Source organism: Alternaria hordeiaustralica (assembly GCF_023758085.1).
Source record: "Alternaria hordeiaustralica strain BMP 2776 chromosome Unknown scaffold_15, whole genome shotgun sequence".
In the NCBI taxonomy this organism is placed as follows: domain Eukaryota; kingdom Fungi; phylum Ascomycota; class Dothideomycetes; order Pleosporales; family Pleosporaceae; genus Alternaria; species Alternaria hordeiaustralica.
The window spans coordinates 396,016-415,981 of NW_026056787.1; the positions used below are offsets into that span (position 1 = coordinate 396,016).

The 19,966-nt window shown below is 52.9% G+C and overlaps 10 protein-coding genes across 10 annotated transcripts; 7 read left to right on the top strand and 3 right to left on the bottom strand.

The window, feature by feature from the left end:
* Positions 1-132: 132 nt before the first annotated feature.
* J4E84_007191 (uncharacterized protein) lies at positions 133-810 on the top strand (the record flags this gene model as incomplete). The annotated part of the gene is made up of 1 exon (XM_049389777.1): positions 133-810. One exon carries the CDS (start codon positions 133-135, stop codon positions 808-810), a length of 678 nt encoding a protein of 225 aa, XP_049242521.1.
* A 624-nt stretch (positions 811-1,434) lies between these two features.
* J4E84_007192 (uncharacterized protein) lies at positions 1,435-2,190 on the bottom strand (the record flags this gene model as incomplete). Its single annotated transcript, XM_049389778.1, has 1 exon — positions 1,435-2,190. The coding sequence occupies one exon, from the start codon at positions 2,188-2,190 to the stop codon at positions 1,435-1,437; it is 756 nt and encodes a 251-aa protein (XP_049242522.1).
* Positions 2,191-3,156: 966 nt separating this feature from the next.
* HSP98 (Heat shock protein hsp98) lies at positions 3,157-5,916 on the top strand (the record flags this gene model as incomplete). The annotated part of the gene is made up of 1 exon (XM_049389779.1): positions 3,157-5,916. The coding sequence occupies one exon, from the start codon at positions 3,157-3,159 to the stop codon at positions 5,914-5,916; it is 2,760 nt and encodes a 919-aa protein (XP_049242523.1).
* Positions 5,917-6,470: 554 nt separating this feature from the next.
* CRP27 (40S ribosomal protein S22) lies at positions 6,471-7,147 on the bottom strand (the record flags this gene model as incomplete). Its single annotated transcript, XM_049389780.1, has 3 exons — positions 6,471-6,730; positions 6,964-7,048; positions 7,100-7,147. The coding sequence occupies 3 exons, from the start codon at positions 7,145-7,147 to the stop codon at positions 6,471-6,473; spliced, it is 393 nt and encodes a 130-aa protein (XP_049242524.1).
* Positions 7,148-7,784: 637 nt separating this feature from the next.
* On the top strand, positions 7,785-8,622 carry J4E84_007195 (uncharacterized protein; the record flags this gene model as incomplete). Its single annotated transcript, XM_049389781.1, has 2 exons — positions 7,785-8,380; positions 8,433-8,622. The coding sequence occupies 2 exons, from the start codon at positions 7,785-7,787 to the stop codon at positions 8,620-8,622; spliced, it is 786 nt and encodes a 261-aa protein (XP_049242525.1).
* Positions 8,623-9,791: 1,169 nt separating this feature from the next.
* J4E84_007196 (uncharacterized protein) lies at positions 9,792-10,501 on the top strand (the record flags this gene model as incomplete). The annotated part of the gene is made up of 2 exons (XM_049389782.1): positions 9,792-10,046; positions 10,103-10,501. 2 exons carry the CDS (start codon positions 9,792-9,794, stop codon positions 10,499-10,501), a joined length of 654 nt encoding a protein of 217 aa, XP_049242526.1.
* Positions 10,502-11,593: 1,092 nt separating this feature from the next.
* Positions 11,594-12,523, top strand: J4E84_007197 (uncharacterized protein; the record flags this gene model as incomplete). Its single annotated transcript, XM_049389783.1, has 1 exon — positions 11,594-12,523. One exon carries the CDS (start codon positions 11,594-11,596, stop codon positions 12,521-12,523), a length of 930 nt encoding a protein of 309 aa, XP_049242527.1.
* Positions 12,524-14,902: 2,379 nt separating this feature from the next.
* J4E84_007198 (uncharacterized protein) lies at positions 14,903-15,679 on the top strand (the record flags this gene model as incomplete). The annotated part of the gene is made up of 2 exons (XM_049389784.1): positions 14,903-14,970; positions 15,019-15,679. 2 exons carry the CDS (start codon positions 14,903-14,905, stop codon positions 15,677-15,679), a joined length of 729 nt encoding a protein of 242 aa, XP_049242528.1.
* Positions 15,680-16,355: 676 nt separating this feature from the next.
* J4E84_007199 (uncharacterized protein) lies at positions 16,356-17,089 on the top strand (the record flags this gene model as incomplete). Its single annotated transcript, XM_049389785.1, has 2 exons — positions 16,356-16,363; positions 16,399-17,089. 2 exons carry the CDS (start codon positions 16,356-16,358, stop codon positions 17,087-17,089), a joined length of 699 nt encoding a protein of 232 aa, XP_049242529.1.
* Positions 17,090-17,547: 458 nt separating this feature from the next.
* J4E84_007200 (uncharacterized protein) lies at positions 17,548-19,607 on the bottom strand (the record flags this gene model as incomplete). The annotated part of the gene is made up of 4 exons (XM_049389786.1): positions 17,548-18,200; positions 18,249-19,338; positions 19,387-19,398; positions 19,452-19,607. 4 exons carry the CDS (start codon positions 19,605-19,607, stop codon positions 17,548-17,550), a joined length of 1,911 nt encoding a protein of 636 aa, XP_049242530.1.
* Between the last annotated feature and the right edge of the window lie 359 nt (positions 19,608-19,966).

A 19,966-nucleotide genomic window follows, 5' to 3' on the forward strand; every position in this document is an offset into this window, starting at 1 on the left:
CATAACCTACGGTACAAAGACCAAGAGACGCACCGATGATACCTATGGGCCTCTTCTCTCAAAAATCTTGCGTAACTTCAGAGCCGATGGCTGGTACCCCGGCCAAAACGCGGACACTTATGCTTGGTCGCCATGGCTATGTGGGCTCAGAAAGAGATTGGCCATTATCCCGAGGACCCAAAGTCGAAGGGGGTTAAGCCTATCGCAGCACCTCGACGAGCCGACGGCACCTCTCTCAATGACCCAGCGGGCGCCGCCGACGCTTCCGACGATGCAGAGGAAACTGAACTGGACTACCAGCCCTCGGAAGGTTTCACAACGCCAAACTGCGGCTCCAGGATGAGCTCAGTGGAGCAACCTCTTCCAGTTCTGAACGTCAGTTGCGTGGATGACGCGAGCGCCGTCCCGGCAGACGTCTTCGGTTCTGCAACGAATCAGGTCTATTCAACGTTCTGTCGCGGTACAGTCAATAATGGCAATCAACTGGAGTGGATGGCTGACATCTTTGGCAATCTCACCGGGCTGTCTCCGAGCCAAAATTCACGAGTCAAAAGATTCGCGCATTTAGCGAGAGCCGATGGGCCGGAGCAGTTTACCAATTGGCAATTTAAGCTCGATTGGGTGCCAGACAAGGATTCGTTCGACGCAGGCCAGTGCTACTTGGACTGCGAGACTGCCTTCCAAGTATTTGCCGCAACGCCGCAATGCTCTCAGAAAGGAGACGAGAAGAACTTGATGTCACTTTCGGGACAAATCGACGTTGGCTGTGGCATGTACGGTTATACTGTCAAAGGCATAGCTATCTCGTAGAGGGTAGGGACATGTGCTGGTCGGAACGAAAGTGTAGCAGGGATAGCCATTTGTCGGCTCTGGAGCGGGGGAGAGGAGGGAAAAGGCAGACATCGTGGAGTTTTTGGAGTTTTTCATGCGCTTTTCACATTTGAAAAGAATTTACGTATCCCATATCAATCAGGGCCTTTAGGGGCCTTTCCATTCGTTGACACAGCTATCAAACATGCGCTCCTGCACACTCATGACTGTTCCAGAGCACTTCAGAGGGCTGCAGAGCAGACGGACCAAACACGCGTCATCTTGTCATAGCGAGCTCTTGTGTTGACGATACTTCTCTTTTCGAGAGGACCTAACTGGATGGGTACATATGGATTTCGGAAGCTGTGAGTCGCTCGTCTGCGTCGCATCACCACAATACTTGTCATAGCGAGAGATGCCACCTTTTTTGAGCGCTGGAAAAGCGATGAAGCAAGCTGTAATGCGGCTCGTAGCGGCAATCGCATCGCAAGATACCGTGTCCGAGGGAGATCCGTAGAAGTATGATGAAAATGAGAAAACCTGATCTAGGTTACTCTGCGTCAAATGAGAGACTTGCGGCTCATATACAATCATTTACAAGGATGACTCTCTGGATGAGAAAACTCATTGACCAGGCAGAGCTTTGCCGCCGAGATTCTGGCTCTCTCCATCGTTTGGCCACGTTTGTTGAAGTTCGCCAACTTCGCCTCGATGGGTTCCCCAGCTGCCAATGAAAGCTTTGCCCTCGTAATCCTCCACTCCCTTCCACATCTTCCCTCCAAGTTTGTCCATCAGCACTGCAGCCTTCTCGTCCATTGTCACACATAGGAACAATCTAGACACATCGTCTGGAGCGACCTCATCCATGCGTCCACCAGGGTACATCATGGTCGGCCACTCAGCTACGACCAGTCCGCCCGAACTAGGCCATGCGACACCAACCCACGCGTTTTCCCTCGCCGTCGGCTCAGGGAGAGCAGCCATCTCGTCCTCATCTTGCAAGTGGTCGGGTTGAGTAAACAGGGAGTGTCTAGCGGGAGAATCCCACCACTTCCCGCCGAGCAATAGTAATCGATGAGCAAAGTCGTCTTCCTCTTGTCGAGTGGCGTGAGGCTTCTTCGGTGGATCGAGACGGTCGAGGCCGAGAAAGTCGAAATCTGCAGGACAGGGCCTCTCGAGTACGATCACACCTCCGCGTGATGGCCAAGCGAATATGGTGATTTCTTCGTAGAAGTCGACACGTTTCCTGAGATCTTTGACGCTGTTGTATACGGTTCGCGGACCGCACAAGTGCGTTGGACGTTGCACCGGACTTACGAAACGTGCGCTATCAGAAGGGGGCTGTGGCGTGGGACGGAATAGACTGAGCAGGCTATCCATGATGAGGCCGAAATGTGTGCCGAGTGCAATGGTGAAGGCGGGGAACAGAAGATCAGGATACAATGACTGCGCCTCATGCACGGTCACGTGTGTAAGCAATCGCCTGCGCAACTGCGATGGGACCAGAAGGGCTAAATGGTCGCAAAGACATACTCAAGGTATCATCAACCACATTTCCACTTCTTGAAAAAAGGATAGCCTGCATACTCAAATATTGAGGTTGGTAGCATAAGCAATTTTTGATAATGGATGTACAAGTAGCGCGCACTTGATGAACTGTATTCTTTGATGTTGTCAGAATTACAACTTCTGTAAAGGAAGGTTCATTGCTCAAGCATGGCCCCTGGAGATGCTCAGTCATGCGATACTGCACGGCGCAGAGCAGAATGCATACTGTTGTCTCTGACGTGTCGAGTATGCCGTGGCCTTTGGCTTTCGAACCGGACGTCAGGCCGCAAGGCGTGAAGAGTTCACACCCTGCCACGCTGATCGCGGACCCGCCTGAGTCGCATTGAACCATGGTCATTGCAGGCGGAACGTTGGGTAGGCGTGGAGTGAGGATCTGATGTGGCACCAGTTGGGCCGACGCGACTGATCTAGTCCATATCGGGTATAGTGCAACAAGAGTGACGTAGCTGCGATTGGCGGGGAGCTCTTTGCCTGACCGGAAACCTGTACGAGGATCCAGAAGCTTCTACCGACAGGGCAGAACCCACGCCTAGCTTCGAGACATGACGAGAAACCACACGATGTCACTGACGGCTTCCTGACGCTTCACGAAGTGTTGAGTAAAGCTGCCTTTACCCTATAAATATTTCTCGAGTCCTTTGTGCAACACTTCCTTTCTTCTTCAGAGATACCCAACAACAACACAACGCATACACGATTCCTGAGTACGAGCTCACGACCCACGATTATTACCTTTGGCTTCGGGCCATATACATCAGGCTATAGTCACGAATCACCATGACTTCATTCGACGCCTACACTGACCGCGCCGCGAAGGCTCTAGCAGACAGCTTCGATCTAGCTAAGGGCTATGCGCACTCACAACTCACACCCCTCCACCTCGCCGTCTCGCTCATAGATCCGCCCAAGGATCTAGCCAACCAAGTCGACGTACCACCGCCGCCGCTATTCAAGCAAGTCCTCGAACGCGCGAATGGCGACCCACAACTCTTCGAGCGCAACCTCAAGAAGGCTATGGTACGGTTACCAAGCCAAGACCCTCCGCCAGAGCGGACTTCACCTTCACCTGCTATGGCCAAGGTGCTCCGCTCCGCCGAAGACTTGAGCAAGACACAAAAAGACAGCTTCATCGCCGTCGACCACCTCATCCAGTCCCTCTGCCAAGATGCGCAGATGCAACGGATCCTCGCTGAGTCCAACGTACCGAACGTCAAGCAAATCGACAACGCGATCTTGGCACTCCGAGGTACAAAGCGGGTGGACTCCAAGTCGGCAGACGCGGAGCAGGAGAACGAGAACTTGAAGAAGTTCACCATCGACATGACGGCAATGGCACGAGAGGGCAAGATCGACCCAGTCATTGGTCGAGAAGACGAGACGCGCAGAGTTATCCGCATCCTGACTCGGCGAACCAAGAACAACCCAGTTCTCATTGGAGAACCTGGTGTTGGTAAGACTACAGTCGTCGAGGGTCTTGCCCGCCGCATTGTCGACGCGGATGTACCGGCCAACCTCGCAGCCTGCAAGCTGCTCTCTCTCGATGTCGGTGCTTTGGTTGCTGGCAGCAAGTACCGCGGAGAGTTTGAAGACCGCATGAAGGGCGTCCTGAAGGAGATCGAAGAGTCGAAGGAGATGATAGTATTGTTCGTCGACGAAATCCATCTTCTCATGGGCGCTGGTTCATCCGGAGAGGGCGGTATGGACGCTGCCAACTTGCTGAAGCCCATGCTGGCCCGTGGACAGCTTCACTGCATTGGTGCGACAACCCTGGGCGAGTACCGCAAGTACATCGAGAAGGACGCTGCCTTCGAGCGTCGTTTCCAACAGGTCCTCGTCAAGGAACCGTCCATTCCCGAGACCATCTCCATTCTTCGTGGTCTCAAGGAGCGCTACGAAACCCATCACGGAGTCACCATCATGGACGGTGCTATTGTCGCATCAGCCACCCTTGCTGCCCGCTACCTCACTCAGCGCCGACTACCCGATTCCGCTGTCGACCTAATCGATGAGGCTGCGGCAGCCGTCCGTGTCACCCGAGAGTCACAACCCGAAGCGCTTGATAACCTCGAGCGACGCCACCGTCAACTACAGATCGAGATTCACGCGCTCTCCCGAGAGAAGGACGAAGCCTCACAAGTCCGTCTGAAGGAGGCGCGTGCAGAGGCCGCCAACATCGAAGAAGAGCTGAAGCCGCTTCGTGAGATGTACGAGCGCGAAAAGGGTCGCAGCAAGGACATCCAGGAGCAGAAGCTCAAGCTCGAAGGCCTCAAGACGAAGCTTGCTGAGGCCGAGCGTATGCGCGACATCCAGACTGCTTCCGATCTCAAGTACTACGCCATTCCCGATGTCGAGCAGCGCATCAGCGAGCTGGAGCGAGACAAGGCCCGCGCGGATGCAGAGATGTGGTCTCACCAGGCTAGTGGTGGTGGTGAGGCTCTCATGAGCGACTCTGTTGGTCCTGACCAAATCAACGAGATTGTCGCTCGCTGGACCGGTATCCCAGTTACTCGACTCAAGACTACAGAGAAGGACAAGCTGCTCAACATGGAACGTCACCTCCAAGAAGTCGTCGTTGGTCAGAGGGAGGCTGTCGTCTCCGTCTCCAACGCCATTCGACTTCAGCGCTCTGGTCTTGCCAACCCCAACCAACCGCCCAGCTTCTTATTCTGTGGTCCTTCCGGTACTGGTAAGACACTTCTCACAAAGGCCCTCGCGGAGTTCCTGTTCGACGACGCAAAGGCCATGATCCGCTTCGACATGTCGGAGTACCAAGAACGTCACTCCCTCAGCCGAATGATCGGAGCACCACCCGGCTACGTCGGTCACGACGCTGGAGGCCAACTCACCGAAGCCCTGCGCCGCAAACCCTTCTCGATCCTTCTCTTCGACGAAGTCGAAAAGGCCGCCAAGGAAGTCCTTACCGTACTCCTCCAACTCATGGACGACGGCCGCATCACCGACGGCCAAGGCCGCGTCGTCGACGCAAAGAACTGCATCGTCGTCATGACCTCCAACCTGGGAGCCGAGCACCTGTCCCGCCCCAACGCACCCGACGGCAAGATCGACCCCACCACTAAAGAAATGGTCATGGGCGCCCTCCGCAACTGGTTCCTCCCCGAGTTCCTCAACCGCATCTCCTCCATCGTCATCTTCAACCGCCTCACCAAGCGCGAGATCCGCAAGATCGTCGACGTGCGCCTCGGCGAGATCCAGAAACGCCTCAACCAGAACGGACGTAATGTGCGCATCGAGATGACGCCTGAGGTACGGGATTACCTTGGTTCGGCGGGCTACTCGCCGGCATACGGTGCTAGGCCGCTTGCTCGCCTCATCGAGAAGGAGGTGCTCAACCGGCTTGCGGTGCTTATCCTCCGTGGTTCTATCAAGGAGGGTGAGACTGCGAGGGTTGTGCTGGACGATGGACATATCATGGTGTTGCCTAACCACACGGACAGTGAGGATGATTCGGAGATGTACGATGAGTCTGATGCTGTTGCTGAGTTGGATGCGGAGGAGGATATGGATCTTTACGACTAGATGAGTATAGTAGCTGGAGGTTCAGTTAGAGGCATTTCAGCATTAGGCGTTTAGGGATTGAATGGTTTGGGAAGAGTGCCTTGGTAGAGGCATCATGATGGGATTATGATTCATGGTTTGATGATTGTTGACGAAAAGTAAAGGCGCGGGTTGGCGTTTTACTGGGTAGCATGCTTGATGACCGTGTCTTGTACATAGTTAATGAGATCCAAATTTTAAATACCTTCTTCACCTTCATCATGCATTTGTGGTCCTTCATTGGATTGTGGTGGCAACATCTCGATGTTTTGAGAGATGACCATCGCGCTGTACAAGCTGTCTTTGTGTTTGGCAAGATACCCTAATCATGGCTTCGTCATGTTCAGGTGTTAATCGACATTCACCATTATCATATCTCACGTTCACGAGCATCACAACGGGCATGCAAATTTCCCAGTCATGAACTTTTGTCATTTCTTCGTCTAACGTTCCCATGATGGGCTTACTTGGCCAAACATAAGCTTGCCCAAGCCAGGGTATATTGAATCCCACACCACCACATATCGAGACAGCCTCTAGTAGAAGAAACCAAGAATCTTGCCAGCAACGTGCTTCCTGCGGGCCTCCTCGTGGTCCATGATACCAGCGGAGGTGGTCAGGACGATGTAACCGAATTGACGCGAGGGAAGTAGCTTGACGACCCACTTCTCCATGTCGCGGAGCTGGACGTTGTAGCGGGGGGAGATGACACCGGTCTTGTTGATGCGGCCGTTGAGCTGGATGACGATCTTGCCGTTGCGGTGGTCGTCGACCTCCTCGAACTCGCCAATGTAACCTGAAGAGAATTAGTGTTTGTTGCGGCGAAATAAACATCAGACGTCATGAAAGGAATCCGAAGACGTGTAAGTCCTCCGCAGTTAATTTATCGGACACTTAAAGCTCATTGATCGTGGGGAGTCGAGATCAGTGAGTAGTTATCAGCCCGAAGAGGTGATGGGGTTGCTAGCGGAGGAATACACTTCTTTGGAGACATGACGCGTGATGTGATAGATGAACGAGTCGACGTACCGTGACGCTGCATGACAGTGAGGAACTTGACGATGACCTTGGAGGAAGGACGGATCAGGACCTGGCGCTTGCCAGCCTTCTCAGCCTGTTCGGTTGTTAGCGCATGTTCGTGTCAATCACCAGCGCTGTAGCTTACGTTGTTGATGGCGTTGAGCGCATCGTTGAGGACGGAAGTCTTGACCATGTTGACGGTTTAACGGGAGATTCTCTGTGGCGGAGGCGACTGAGGTATCTGCGCGTGCGTGGTTAGCCTCCAGATGCCAGAGCATGGAGAGTGCCCTTGCAGAAGGGTTCTTCAGCTCGTGTCGAAGAGGAGAAGCAGTGTCGCTCTCATCCTTGCGGACGGCGGCGATTGCATCCCCGGGCTCTGAAGGGCACTCGGGTCCAAGACATACCTCGTGAGGGTGCGGTGGGCGGTAGGGAAGGTCGATGTTGCGAGAAAAGTTCGAGTTTGGAAGGCGCAAATTGGTGTGGTGGACCGTGTCCTCGCTAACGGAGCTGGGCTTGGCAGCAACGACGGGACCCTTGCAGGCTCAGTGCACCCAGCACCAAACTCCAACACCTGGCTGTCCTGCCACACGTCGCAATCACGATACAGAGAGGGGATATGTCTGCCGAGCACGGGACAACATATTGCAGGGCTTATGGTTTGGACTTCACATATATGCGATACTATCGCGCCTTCACGTGCCCTCGCGATCGTCAACTGTCTTAGTCATGACGTAGCGGCAGTCACTTTGCCTCCCATTATCCCTTACGAACCTCACGTGTAGACATCCGGAAGTTCCCTCATACACTCTAGTCCACCCTTCTGTTTCATCATGTCTGAAGCATGCTGTACCTGCGCTGCACTCCTATCCTCTATTCCCCCAACATACGATGAGAAGACCGAGAAGCCGTCGCAGTTCGAGCGCAGACTCGACTGCTGCGGGCGTGCCATATGCGCCAGATGCTTGACGGATAACCCTAGATTTCAAAACTACTGCCCATATTGCCAGATAGCGACAGGGCCATCAGCACTACCACCACAAGGTCTCCGCGACCCTCCTACGTATTCGCCACCGGGCGAGCAAGTCGACGACGAACTACCACCATACTCAGCAGGCAACGCGCTGCAACCACCATCTGAGAAGTCGAGGACAGACGCCCAGGACGCGCCTGATGTTCTACACTTTGTCGACCCAAACAACGACTCGATCTTATCGCTATCGCTCCGATATGGTGTACCCGCCGACGCCTTGCGCCGAACGAACAACTTGTATGCGGATCATCTACTAGCGGCGCGTAGGACGGTACTCATACCGGGAGAGTTCTACAAAGGTGGGGTTAGTCTAAGCCCGAGGCCACTAGAGGGCGAGGAGGAAGAGATCAAAAAGACAAAGCTACGGAAGTTTATGGTCAAATGCAAGGTCGCAGAGTAAGGGCATCACCTTCCACCATATAGTGGACAGAACTAATATCCTCACTAGATACGACGTTGCAGTCCTTTACCTCGAACAAGCCAGCTACAACCTCGAGCAGGCGATCACTGCGTACAAGGCCGATGAAGACTGGGAGAAGACACATTCTCTAGAGGCTGCGAAGAAGGGCAAGGCGAAAGAGTCGCAAGGCTCAGGGCGGCGGAAGTGGGGCTTTGGAGGCCTCACAGGTCAACTTTGATAGCGCTTCCGAGCCGATTCTCCGCTCATGGCGTTTCGCGGCGCTCCGACAATTTGGTAGAATGGGTATTACCATCTAGTTAGCGAGCGTGTGTAGATGTTTCGAATGGCCATTTGATATACTATGCCATATATTGGAAGAACTCTTGTGCTAAGGATGGCAGAATGCACAATACAACATCCACCTTTCCAACGTAATCCCATGTGCAGAGCAGTTTGGACGATTCATGAACTTCCCTCAGCCTCTCTAAGAAAATCGACTGAGCTTACTATCAGGAGGATCTGCTATTTTCGTTGGTCGTTGCTTCCAAAGTCTCACTCCTCGCGTCAGGCGCTCACAGCCAATCATCGCGCAGAAGCACACCAGGCTGTAAGCGCCCATACATCTCACGAATTAGCATCTGCACCTTAACTCTGGAAGCGCCCACGCTCCATTCGCGTTTCACACTCTGGTGACCCTGCATTCGCATCCTTCTGTATCCTCATTCGACAGCTGACAGCGCACTACAACCGCTCATGCCCTGACTCTGCCCTACCTCGCTACCAGCGGAACCACAGACAAGCCACAGTCTTTGACGCACGGTACGATCGGCACCCTGATTGAACCACAGGGAACGGCATGTGCTGCTAAATGCACACATGCGGTAATGCGGCAAGACCCCATGCAGGTTAATATCGCTATTCTAGGCCTGGTGTGCAGCTTACGCGCTGCGAACAACAATACTCCCACCACCAGCCCAGCACACTGGCGCTGCTAGTCCAGGTCCGACTGATGGTCGCAGCGGCAAGACAGATTGCCGTTCTTTCTTTGCTCTTGTTCGTCTATTCCTGTACGCGAACGCCAGATGGGCTGCAGGGGGTTGCACGATGTGTTCTGTAGGCGTGAAACCCCCATTGCGACCGAGATCGTTTTAAAGGCATGTGCCACCCCCAGAGTTGTTTTCTATCCCCATCCCAGGCAAAGAAGATCGACTCGGAGCCTTAGCTTATATCAGGCCGCTTTCTCTTGCTTGCTTGTTATTTCGTTCTCTCGTTCATTCGTCCTTCATTCTGAGAAAGAAAGGTGTGCACTGGTTGACGCCTAGTAATCGATCCGATCTTTATACCATACCTTCGCTCCACGTTTTTGGAATATAAAAAGCAACTTCGAGACCAACGACTACCATCACGATGAAGATCAACCCCGCTCCTTTCCACTTGGCTCAGGCCATCATCACCGGCCTTGTTGTCGTCTTCAGCATATGTATTCTTGGCACTTCGGCACACACCCTCGATGTCTTCAACAGGCAACATCTCACAAACCCTTGGTGGGCACCGATGTGGCCTCAGCACTTCGACGTACAGGGAACCAAGGCGCTCATTGCGTCGTCTGTCGTGACTTTGGTTCTCTGTGGCGCGTTCTTGATCGCATCGTTTCTGCCTCAGGTGAGCATCTGTCCAGATATTCTCATGCAAAAGAACAGCCTCCTAACAAACATCAGCTTGCACTTCGTCAGAAATACACCCTGCGTGCTCTTCTCTCCCTCGCTACCCTCCTTCCTACTCTTCTCCTTACCCTGATCACCACTATCTGGGCCCACATGCTCAACAACAACGCGCCGGAAGTCGATACCATCCAGACCTGGACCTGCAAGATGCAGAGCTCTCAACCGCTTGATCAGGATCTGCCTGCTGACATTGCCATGCCGGCCGGCATGGGCAACAGCGACTTCAAGACCCTGTGTGGAGCAAGCAAGTTTGCGCTATACGGAACCCTCATCGTGTTCCTACTTGTGGGCGCAAGCATGGCTGTCACAATGATTACCTGGATGGCAGACAAGTGGGCAGCGAGGCAGCAGAGGAAGGAAGTTGAGATGGGCAACATTCCCGTGAACAACTAGGCACATCCCAAGGGCGATGTTAATTCGAGAAGAGATGATAACGAGACACGCACGCGCTTGGAGGCGCGTATTATGTCGAGAGATTTGATGCATTTGGGTTATGGACCTCTGTCAGCAAGCGTGTCCAAAGGGGGAAGGCGTACCGGTGTATTGGCGTCATAGGTCGTTGGTTTGTGACTTTGAACAAGGGTCTTCCTTTCAATGTACTATTAGGCAAATGAAGGCCTCTTTTGCGTTCAATCGCATCTTCTTCACTACGCTTGAGATTGGAATGAGGCATTGTGCAGCGATATTGCGGGGGACTGGGCCCAGATCAGATCGACAAGTCCAATGGACGATCACCCTGGAGTTGAGCACAGGATGCGTAAGCGTGCGTGAGCGGGAACAGGCAATCATGCTGAACCGCTGCATGGCGCTTTTGTGTTTCTGGGTGAAAAGCGTGCGTTTGCTGGACATGGATCGTCTGGAAAGTTGGACGGGCCAGCAAGCAGCCTCGGAGGAGTTGTCGCGCAGAGCAACGGCACGGCAGCGCGCGCGACAAGCAATTGTCTTTGTACCAGCCAGACATTGTTCATGAGACATTGCACGTAGCGGTTTCAGGGCAGCGTTGAGACGACCTCGCATCTCCGACAATTGACAGGTTAGATAGGGAGCGGAACGCAGTGGGGAAGGCGTGAATAAGCCGGTCAACGATCATCGTTTGGTTCGCGGTTCCAGTTCGGCCGTCCAGTCGCGTCACGACCGCTGATCAGCGCGCGACTCCTCATTGCATCAACTGCCGTCATCCGGCCAGGCCCTCGAGCGAACTCTGGTTGTCGCATTTGCTTCTTTCTCTCCCTCTTGCACTCCGACCGGAGCGTGACTCGGAAAGCGAAATCTACCCGCCGTTCCTCGTTAAGCAGCTAAATTGATCACCCGTCCTGTCATCCCGGAACCCTGTCCATCTTCAGCCCCCAAGGGCTCGAGCGTGCATCGAAGCGGCATCAGAAAGATCCCCTCTCCACCTCAGCGACACCGCATAATCCTGCCTGACCGCGCCTTCCGACCGCTCCTTCCCCCTTCACACACACATCCACATAATTGCACTCCGCTATGCAAGCTCGCCATACGCCGACCGACGAACACCGCAGCAAGAGAAAGTTCCAACCCAGCATCACAAGCTATTTCGAGGTGCGGGACGATTTCGAGGATACCGACGATCTGCGGGGCCTAGATCCGATTACCCGACCGCGACACCAAAACACGAGGCAACACCAGCACCAGCACAGAGAGAAACTCGCTCCTGACGTCCCCGGCCAAGTGCAAGCAGACCTCCTCAGCGTCGGCATGAGAGTGCGAAAGAGCGTGCCGGAAGGCTACAAGATCCACAAGACATCCGGCCTCCCATCCATCCAAACCACCATGTCGCGGCCCACCCTAGCCGTCAAACCACCCCGAGAGCCTGTATCAGAAGAAGTCCTGCACCAGCGCGAACTCCTGCCTTTCTGCGGCCTGAACAAAATCGGCGGCTTCGCAGAACAACCAACAACCAACCCACATCTCTACGCCGCGAACGGCACGCCACCACCTCCAAACTACTTCCCCCTCCCCGCCGAGACCTTCACTCAGCCCTTCTCCTCCAAAGCCTCCACAGATAGCGGATACTCAACGACCTCGCAGCGCCCACACAACCCCTCGAAACGCTCATGGCAGGACGAAGATGAAGTCAGGACATTAGACACGACATTCTTCTTCGGCTCATCATCGTCGACAAGGGGCATGGGCATGGGCGTTGAAATCGACGAAGTGCCTGTTAGCCCGCTCAGCGAAACACCGCCTCAGGGACTCAATATGCAGCCGCCACCGCGTCGCGTCGCGCTGCCCAAGTCGAGACGGACAGTGCAACGGACGATTAGCGATGATGATATCGATATGGATTTTGAGAACGCAGCGCACATGGAGGGGAGGGTGGGTGCGGGTAGTGGGAGTGATTTCGAAGAAGCGGACTTCTTGAGCAAAGAGGTGGATATGGGTGGGATCTAGGGAGATGGTATCACACCTACGGTCAGATCTCTCTTCGCCTCGGAACCTTCTCGCTTCTTCGCTTCTTGTATATACCTTGGTTCTGGTCTGGTTACACGGTCTTCCGTTTTGGTTCCTCCCCCCCGACACGCGAAGCGGTCATTACAAGCGGCGCAACAAACGGCGTTCATGAACAAGCGATGTATGTAATGTCGGCGCGTATACCCGGTTTATCTTTCTTGGTTGTCTAGCTGGTAAATCTAACTCTTGGGTTCCTCTAACGGCCCCCCCTTTGCACCATGCACTCCTAGATCTCCTGGTTAATCAACGCCGCACTATCACATATCTCTTCACTACGAACATTAAAAACCAACTCCCCATCTATCGTAACATTCCTAGTCGTAAACCCAAAACAATGGCCCCCTTCCCAGTCATTACTCACATCGAACGTATTGCGCCAACACACTGCGTTGCAAAGAGGGTCTCGGCCTGCTTGTATATCCGTCCGGTTGTTCTGGTTATACTGCGCGCATATGTCGATGCATTCGTCGAGGCTTTTTACGACGCCCTGCACAGGAGCCGCGACGCCGCCGGTATTCAGGTAACTTGCATTGCAGAGTTTGCGGAAGTGGTAGGATGCGCTGCCGTAGGTCACGGTGCGGAGTGTGTTGTTGGAGGAGGGGCAGTCGCGGAGGAGCGTGGGTTGCGGGCTGGATGTTGGGCCGAGGATGGTGGTTGTGCTGATGGTTTGGGTTGATGATGTTGGGGATGGTGTTGTTGGGGTGGATTGTATGCTGGTCTCGGGTATTGTGGTACTGCTGGTCGAGCTGGTCGAGCTGGATTTGCGGGTTGCAAGCGATCCGCCCACTCCACCGCCCACAGCACTGGCGATGATGATGACGCCGGCGACTACTACGATCCAAAATGTTTTCTTCCGCAGACCACATATTCTTTGCGGTGCCGACTCGTCATGCGCAGGCGTGATGCTACCATATGCGATCTTATCCGTGTCGGTAGGGGCCACCGAGTAGTGCGCGTATTTGTGCGTATCCTGGTCAGTACTACCGGCGACTTCCGGATCGGTACTAGAAGCGACCTCCAAATCAGAATATGGAAGTGATGCCATCCTGAACAGGTCGCGAAGAGGAGAAAAGTGTAAATCTCGAGAAGGAGGTTGAAGGAGGCGATTGCGCTGTTTCTGGGGGCGCGACGTTCTCGGGTGTTTATACTTTGAGACTACTGCGGCGGGCGTCGTACAGCCACAGTAAGCGTTTGGGGGCCAAATGGCTTTTTACAGCCACAAGTCGTAAGTGATAGGAGGTCAGCTGTGGAACTTCAATTCTGTCGTCTCGAGATCTACCTTGCTTAGATTGATGTTACTTCACCGACGAAGGACTAGATGGGGCCCTTTATGACCGAATGCCTTTTTGACTGACATACTTCAGCAGCATAACATCAACCAATCAAAACTACCGTCAACACACCTAGTCGGACTTCCTTCGCCTATGAAGCCTTCTTCCACAACACCTCGTTCTTCTTTTCCGCCGCTCTAGAAAGCTCGAAAGGAAGAACTCGGCTGTGACGACTTCCCCAACGTCACACTTCCAGAGACATGGGCGGAAATACTCATTAGCTGAATCAAATGGATCATTTCATTACTTCACCAACAGATGTCACGCATTTGGATAGCAGCGGCATCGAATCGAATGATCAGGCTGATCCCGCTGTCACGACTTATGCTCCTTCCTCGCCTCACACTTCTCCGCCGACGTCCTCATCGACATCCTATTGGAAGCCTGCCTCTACTGCAAAATATACACACTCCATCTCGCTGACAAGTTTACTATGTTTCACATCGGTAGTCGAAGCACACCGGTAGTGTGCTGGCCGTGGATGTGTTCGTTGAAGTGTCGAATAGGTAGAGAGAGGAGAAGAGGGAGTAGAAAATTCGGGTTAGCTTGTCAGGTATATGCTGAGGAGTGTTAGAAGGGCTTTGATAGGCGGCAGGATGAGAATGGAGATAGTTTGTGGGAGTGGAGTTTAGATACCTAATTATGATCATGCTAGGGGAGGATGCTATAGCGGGATGGCTGAGTTCTGCTTTTGAGCTTGCGATCTCTGGGTTATATTTCAAACCAACAGGCTCTTTGAGGTATACATGGTCTCGTGGTGTGTAAGCTCTGCTGAATATGCTGCAATGTATCCCTCAGGGTACACTCTGATGCGGCGCTCATTTCGACAGATTCGGTAGCTCACTGCTCGACTACAGACCCCCTTTCACTTCTTATCTGCCCGTGCTTAGCGAGTTCACGCTGTTTAGCCACGCAAATCAGGAATCGCGACCGTAAACACGCTTGCTTCTCCACTCAACTCACAACACCCAGGTCAGTCAATAATATTATGGCCACCGACTCTGAGCTGGAGCCTCCTCGCAAGAAAGCGCGCTGCTCGGCAGACGAGGGACCTAGGTAAGCAACCGCGCGCCTATCTCATGAGATATACGCTAAAGATCACAGTGTCGAATCAAAACCGATTGTCGTGCGCGTTGGCGAAACCAAACAGGAATTCTACGTCCACGAATCACTGCTCCGCGCAAACTCACGGTTCTTCAACAACGCGCTCAAGAAAGAGTGGAAAGAGGGACAGGAGGCTGCAGTTGACCTACCGGTTCACGAACCAGACCTTTTCAGGACATGGGTCAAGTTTCTCTATACTGGACGAGTCTTCGTTGGAGGGGCTGAAAACCTAGCGGACAACGAGCGGAAGCACTATCCAGAGCTTTGGGCATGGGAAGGCCTCTATGATCTCGGCGTTTATCTCGATGACAGTGACTTCCGAGACGCTTTGATTGACGCTATGATCGACTGGATGTGTGCTTCATGCAAGGTTCCCATGAAATTTGCCCGCTGCGTCTATCCACTTACAGCGGAGTCCTCAGCCCACCGAAAACTTGGGGTTGACGCCTTTGTAAACATCGGCCGGCGGGTTCCAGTGGCAAATATGAAGTCTTTCCCACCCGATTTCATGCGCGATGTCTTGCGCGAAATCATGCCAAACCTTCGCGAGGGCCTCGACTCGTCATCTGCAGTGGACTGGTTCAAGGATATGGACAGTTGCCATTACCACGATCACGGAGACAAGCCTTGCTACAAGACCAAGCCCAGGTTTCGGTACTGAAAGCTTTTGTTGCTTTCAAGCCCAGGTAGCGATAATGAGTCAAATGTACGAAGCTTGTTTTCCCTGTATACGTAGGTAGCCCAACTTGCTTCATGTACGAGATGCTGACACGCTTTAACAGTACCTGCGTATCCTGCATCACATGACTCAATCCTCGATTCCTCGGCGCCTAGTAGAAGACAAATGGTTTTGGAATTAGGATAACGACATCAGAAGTTCGGGTGCTAATGCCTTTTACAGCATACATTGGCGTCAAGGCCTGTCATACGTCGGCGTTTGTACCACCGTAGTTGCCAGGCAGTACGATTATTATAGTTCAGTACAACTTTACTGGATCTTTGCCTCTCTCTTATGCTGTCTACTATACATCCGCAACACTGTGATACCCGCTCACTCATACCTCAAGACGAATTTGCGATGGCGAGCACCTTTACTTAATCGTATCTTCGCTGCCTTTACCTGTTGGTTCGGAGCTAGTCTACCACCATATAAGACGCTCCCTCTACCTTTAGACACTAACTTCCACCACCAACTCGCTCCCGACGCTGCATCCTTCGTCATCAACATTCACGATGACAAGCAACACGAACTCCCGAAAGCGAGGCAGCGACCAGTCAGAAAAGGTCCCTGATCCGAAGAAATTGAGGCGGGCCATGGCCGACAGACCCGGGTTAGCATGAGCTGGTTCATCATCGAGATACTTGACTGATCGATTACAGCCGCCTACACAAGATGATCACAGTCCTCGTCGGACACGAGGAGGATTCATTTACCGTCGATAAGAGTTTCCTTCTCACTAGCTCCGAGTTCTTCAAGAAGACCCTGGAAACGTCGCCGAAGACCAACGGTCCAGAAGAAGTTGACCTGCCAGACGTCGAACCCCGAGCTTTTCAAATTTACCTTGGGTGGCTTGAAACCGGCTACTTCTACATCACAGAGGAAGATGACCTCGTTAATAATTCCATTGAGGATGACCCCGGTACTATCGACGATGACGAGTGTCGTAAGTGGAATGAGTGCTACACGCTTGGCCACGCCATACGGGACTGTAGCTTCCAGGACGCCTGTATCGATTGGATTCTAGAGAAGATGGTATTCGAAGATATGATCATGCTTCATGTACCTCTTGCGGTATATGCGATCTGTGATAAAATTCCAGCGCATCGACAGTTTGCCGTTGATGGCGTCGCTCACCTTTGGGATGATGACGATTTCGAAAACTTAGAAGACGAAAAATGGCCTTCTAAGTTCATCTTAGATCTCGCAAAGTACATGGGGTCAAATATGAGGCACAAAAACGTCGCGGATGAAGATTATGAGAAGTTGTTCGAGAACATCGGCTGCAAGTATCATGCGCATGTTGCTCTCAACAAGCCTTGCTACAAGAAGACACACCCTGCCTACAGGTGAGGTTGATAAGGCAGGTCAGTTACTTCTTTCTGTTATAATAAGAAATGCTGGCTGACATTCAGATCGCCAGCCTTGAGAAGCGGAAGACTGCTCCAGCGATTCGATCAACGACAGCATCTTACATTCGACTACTGCTCTACAATCATGGTTTTGCTTGAGGAAGAAAAGGGTTCATTGCTTGACACATGCAGACAACAAAAGTTTTTGCGAAGCGGTTAGTCATTTATGGTTTACATCCGGTGCTGAAGTTCTATGCGAGTCTTTCATGCCCGTTTGCGTTCTTGGTTCAGATTCATTAGTGCTATCATCAAGTAGATAGCTGCGCTGGCAGGCTACCTTTCGAAGAGAGCGGGTTGCAATAAAAAGGATTGACCCATCAAGCATGCGAACATCGTATATGTCATGATGGCACAAGAGATTGAAACGTGATGCGTGCGAAGTTATGTCCCCGGTAGACTCTACGCCGCAAATATACCCTTGAAATACCCCTCAACCCCCTTACACCCCTCCCCATCAACCTCATCAATATACCCAACATACTGATCCGGCCTCGCAACAACAACACACCCCCTCTCTCTATCAACCCCATACCCTTTATACGCATCGCCAAAGCCCTCAAACGGATTCGCATCATCCGCATACACGGAGTCGTAATCCCAGCCCGTTTTCGCATCGAACGGGTGGAGGATATCCGGGAGATCGCGTAACAGCTCTACTTCCTTCCACTTCGACGAGTGCAAAGTGAGAACCTCGATATTCTTACCGAGATGCGGCGCCAGTACCGATGACGACTCGAGGGCCTGACAGAAGGTCTTCAAACGGGCGCTCTGCTGTGCGTTGGTGACGTTGCCAGCGAAGACGATAATGCGGAACCGTCCGTCGGATTTGAGTTTCTGTTGGAATTCCCACGCGCGGCCGTCGGCTTGGTTGATGACTTGGTGGCTGGGGAAACGCATGCCGAGTTTGATCTCTGAGGATAGCTCTTGCTTCCCGATGACGGGGGACGAGGAGGAGACGTCTGTGCCGTCGCCTTGGTCGGCGGCGGAGCCTGGTTTGCCGATTAGCATGCTGGTGCCGTAGTCGACGGAGAGGCCGGTTGCGAAGAGTTGGCCTGGAGAGTGTTAGCGGAGGAGCGGTTAGCGAGAGAGACGTCACGTACCTTTCAGGAAAGCGTTCTTGAACTCATCCATACTGACGCCTTCTTCGTCCATGACGTCCTTGGCTGGTCGACCGGAAAATAGCCGGGAGAACTTGTGGTCGAATGCGATCAGGTCTTGCGCGATACGACGGCGCTCAGACTGGTAGGTCTTCAGAATGGAGGGATGAGCGATGCCCTTCACGACCAGACCTAGCTTCCAGCCTAGGTTGTACCCGTCTTGCATCGAGACGTTCATACCCTGGCCTGCTTTCGGTGAGTGCGTATGCACTGCATCACCAGCCAGGAAGACACGGCTCTTGTGATCGAAGTTTTTGCCGACTCGCTGGCCAATCTGGTATGCTGTCCACCAGTCGCAGTATTCGTACGTTAGCTTATATGGTGCCATGATCTTTTGTGCTGCTGTGATAATGGTTTCCGGGGTAATCTTCGACCTGTCCGCTCGGCCACTGGCGTCGGGCTTGATCTCTGTGAGCTGGATGTAGAGGCGGGCGATTTTGTTCTCTCGTGGGATGATCATCATTGATCCGGAGGACGCGCTGTGGATAGCGCAGCGTTTGCGAACATCCGGAAAGTCTGTGATGGGGACAATGTCCAAGACGCCCCAGATGTGGTCGGTGGGCTCGCCTTCGAGCTCGAATCCTAGTTGCTTTCGCGTCCAGCTGTGAGCGCCGTCGCAGCCTACGACGTACTTGGCCTTTACGGTCTCAGTACTGCCTTGCTTCTGCTGGCTGTTGGCAATGAGGTCTTCAGTGTCGTCTTCTGCGAGATTGCTCCTGAACAGACCATCGTTGACTCCAGATCCTTTGCTTTGCGCTGGTTTGGCCTCGTCTTCCGTGAGATATCGGAGCTGGACTGTAACAGGGTAGTTGTCGGGCGAATGATCATCGACTCGATCCTTGGCGATATGTAGTGACTCCGGTAGCACCGCACGTTCGACGCGTAACGTATCCTTGGAGTGTTTCTTGATGTGATCGAGGAAGAACCTCTCAATCCGTCCCTGGTGGAGTACAATCTCTTTAAATCGAGAGAGACCTGGTGGTGTATCTGGAACTCCGTCTGAACGGCGTATCACACCATCTTCGCCGGGGTTCTGCGGATGTTAGGAAAGCTGGTAGTTTTGTCGAGTTTGACAACATACCCACATGCAAAACTGATTGTTGGTTAGCAAGGTTTACTCAAGTCATGATCGGTTGATGTGCATACCTCTATCAAGTGATTTGCTTCCTTCCAGGCTCTATCCGCGAAGCCAAAGCTATCAAAGATCTCCAGGCTGCGGAGCTGCAAACCATCTGCCTGTCCCGAGTAGATCTTTGTGCCACGCTTATCGACAACGCGAGCATTGATGCCACATCTTGCCATCCAAGCCGAGAGCATCAGCCTAAGACTCGGTCAGTTTTGAACAATGCCCATTGTTGTGGTGATCATTACCCTGCTGGTCCAGCACCAACAATAAGGCTTTGAACTCATTAGCTACATGTTCGCATTGCTTGACATCGGCAGACTAACACATCGCACTTCGACTCTGAGTTCTCTGGAACCGTCATCTTGTAGTCTCTTTGCCGTTGTCGCTAGAGTTGGTTGTTCGCGTGTATATACCTAGCTCAAAGGTTGCTTTCGACGCAAGATTGGCTATACACAGCACGAACGTGGCTTTCATCTAATATAAGACGGCCTCACAAACGCTCCGTCCCGCGCACCCCAGTAATCTCACACTACGG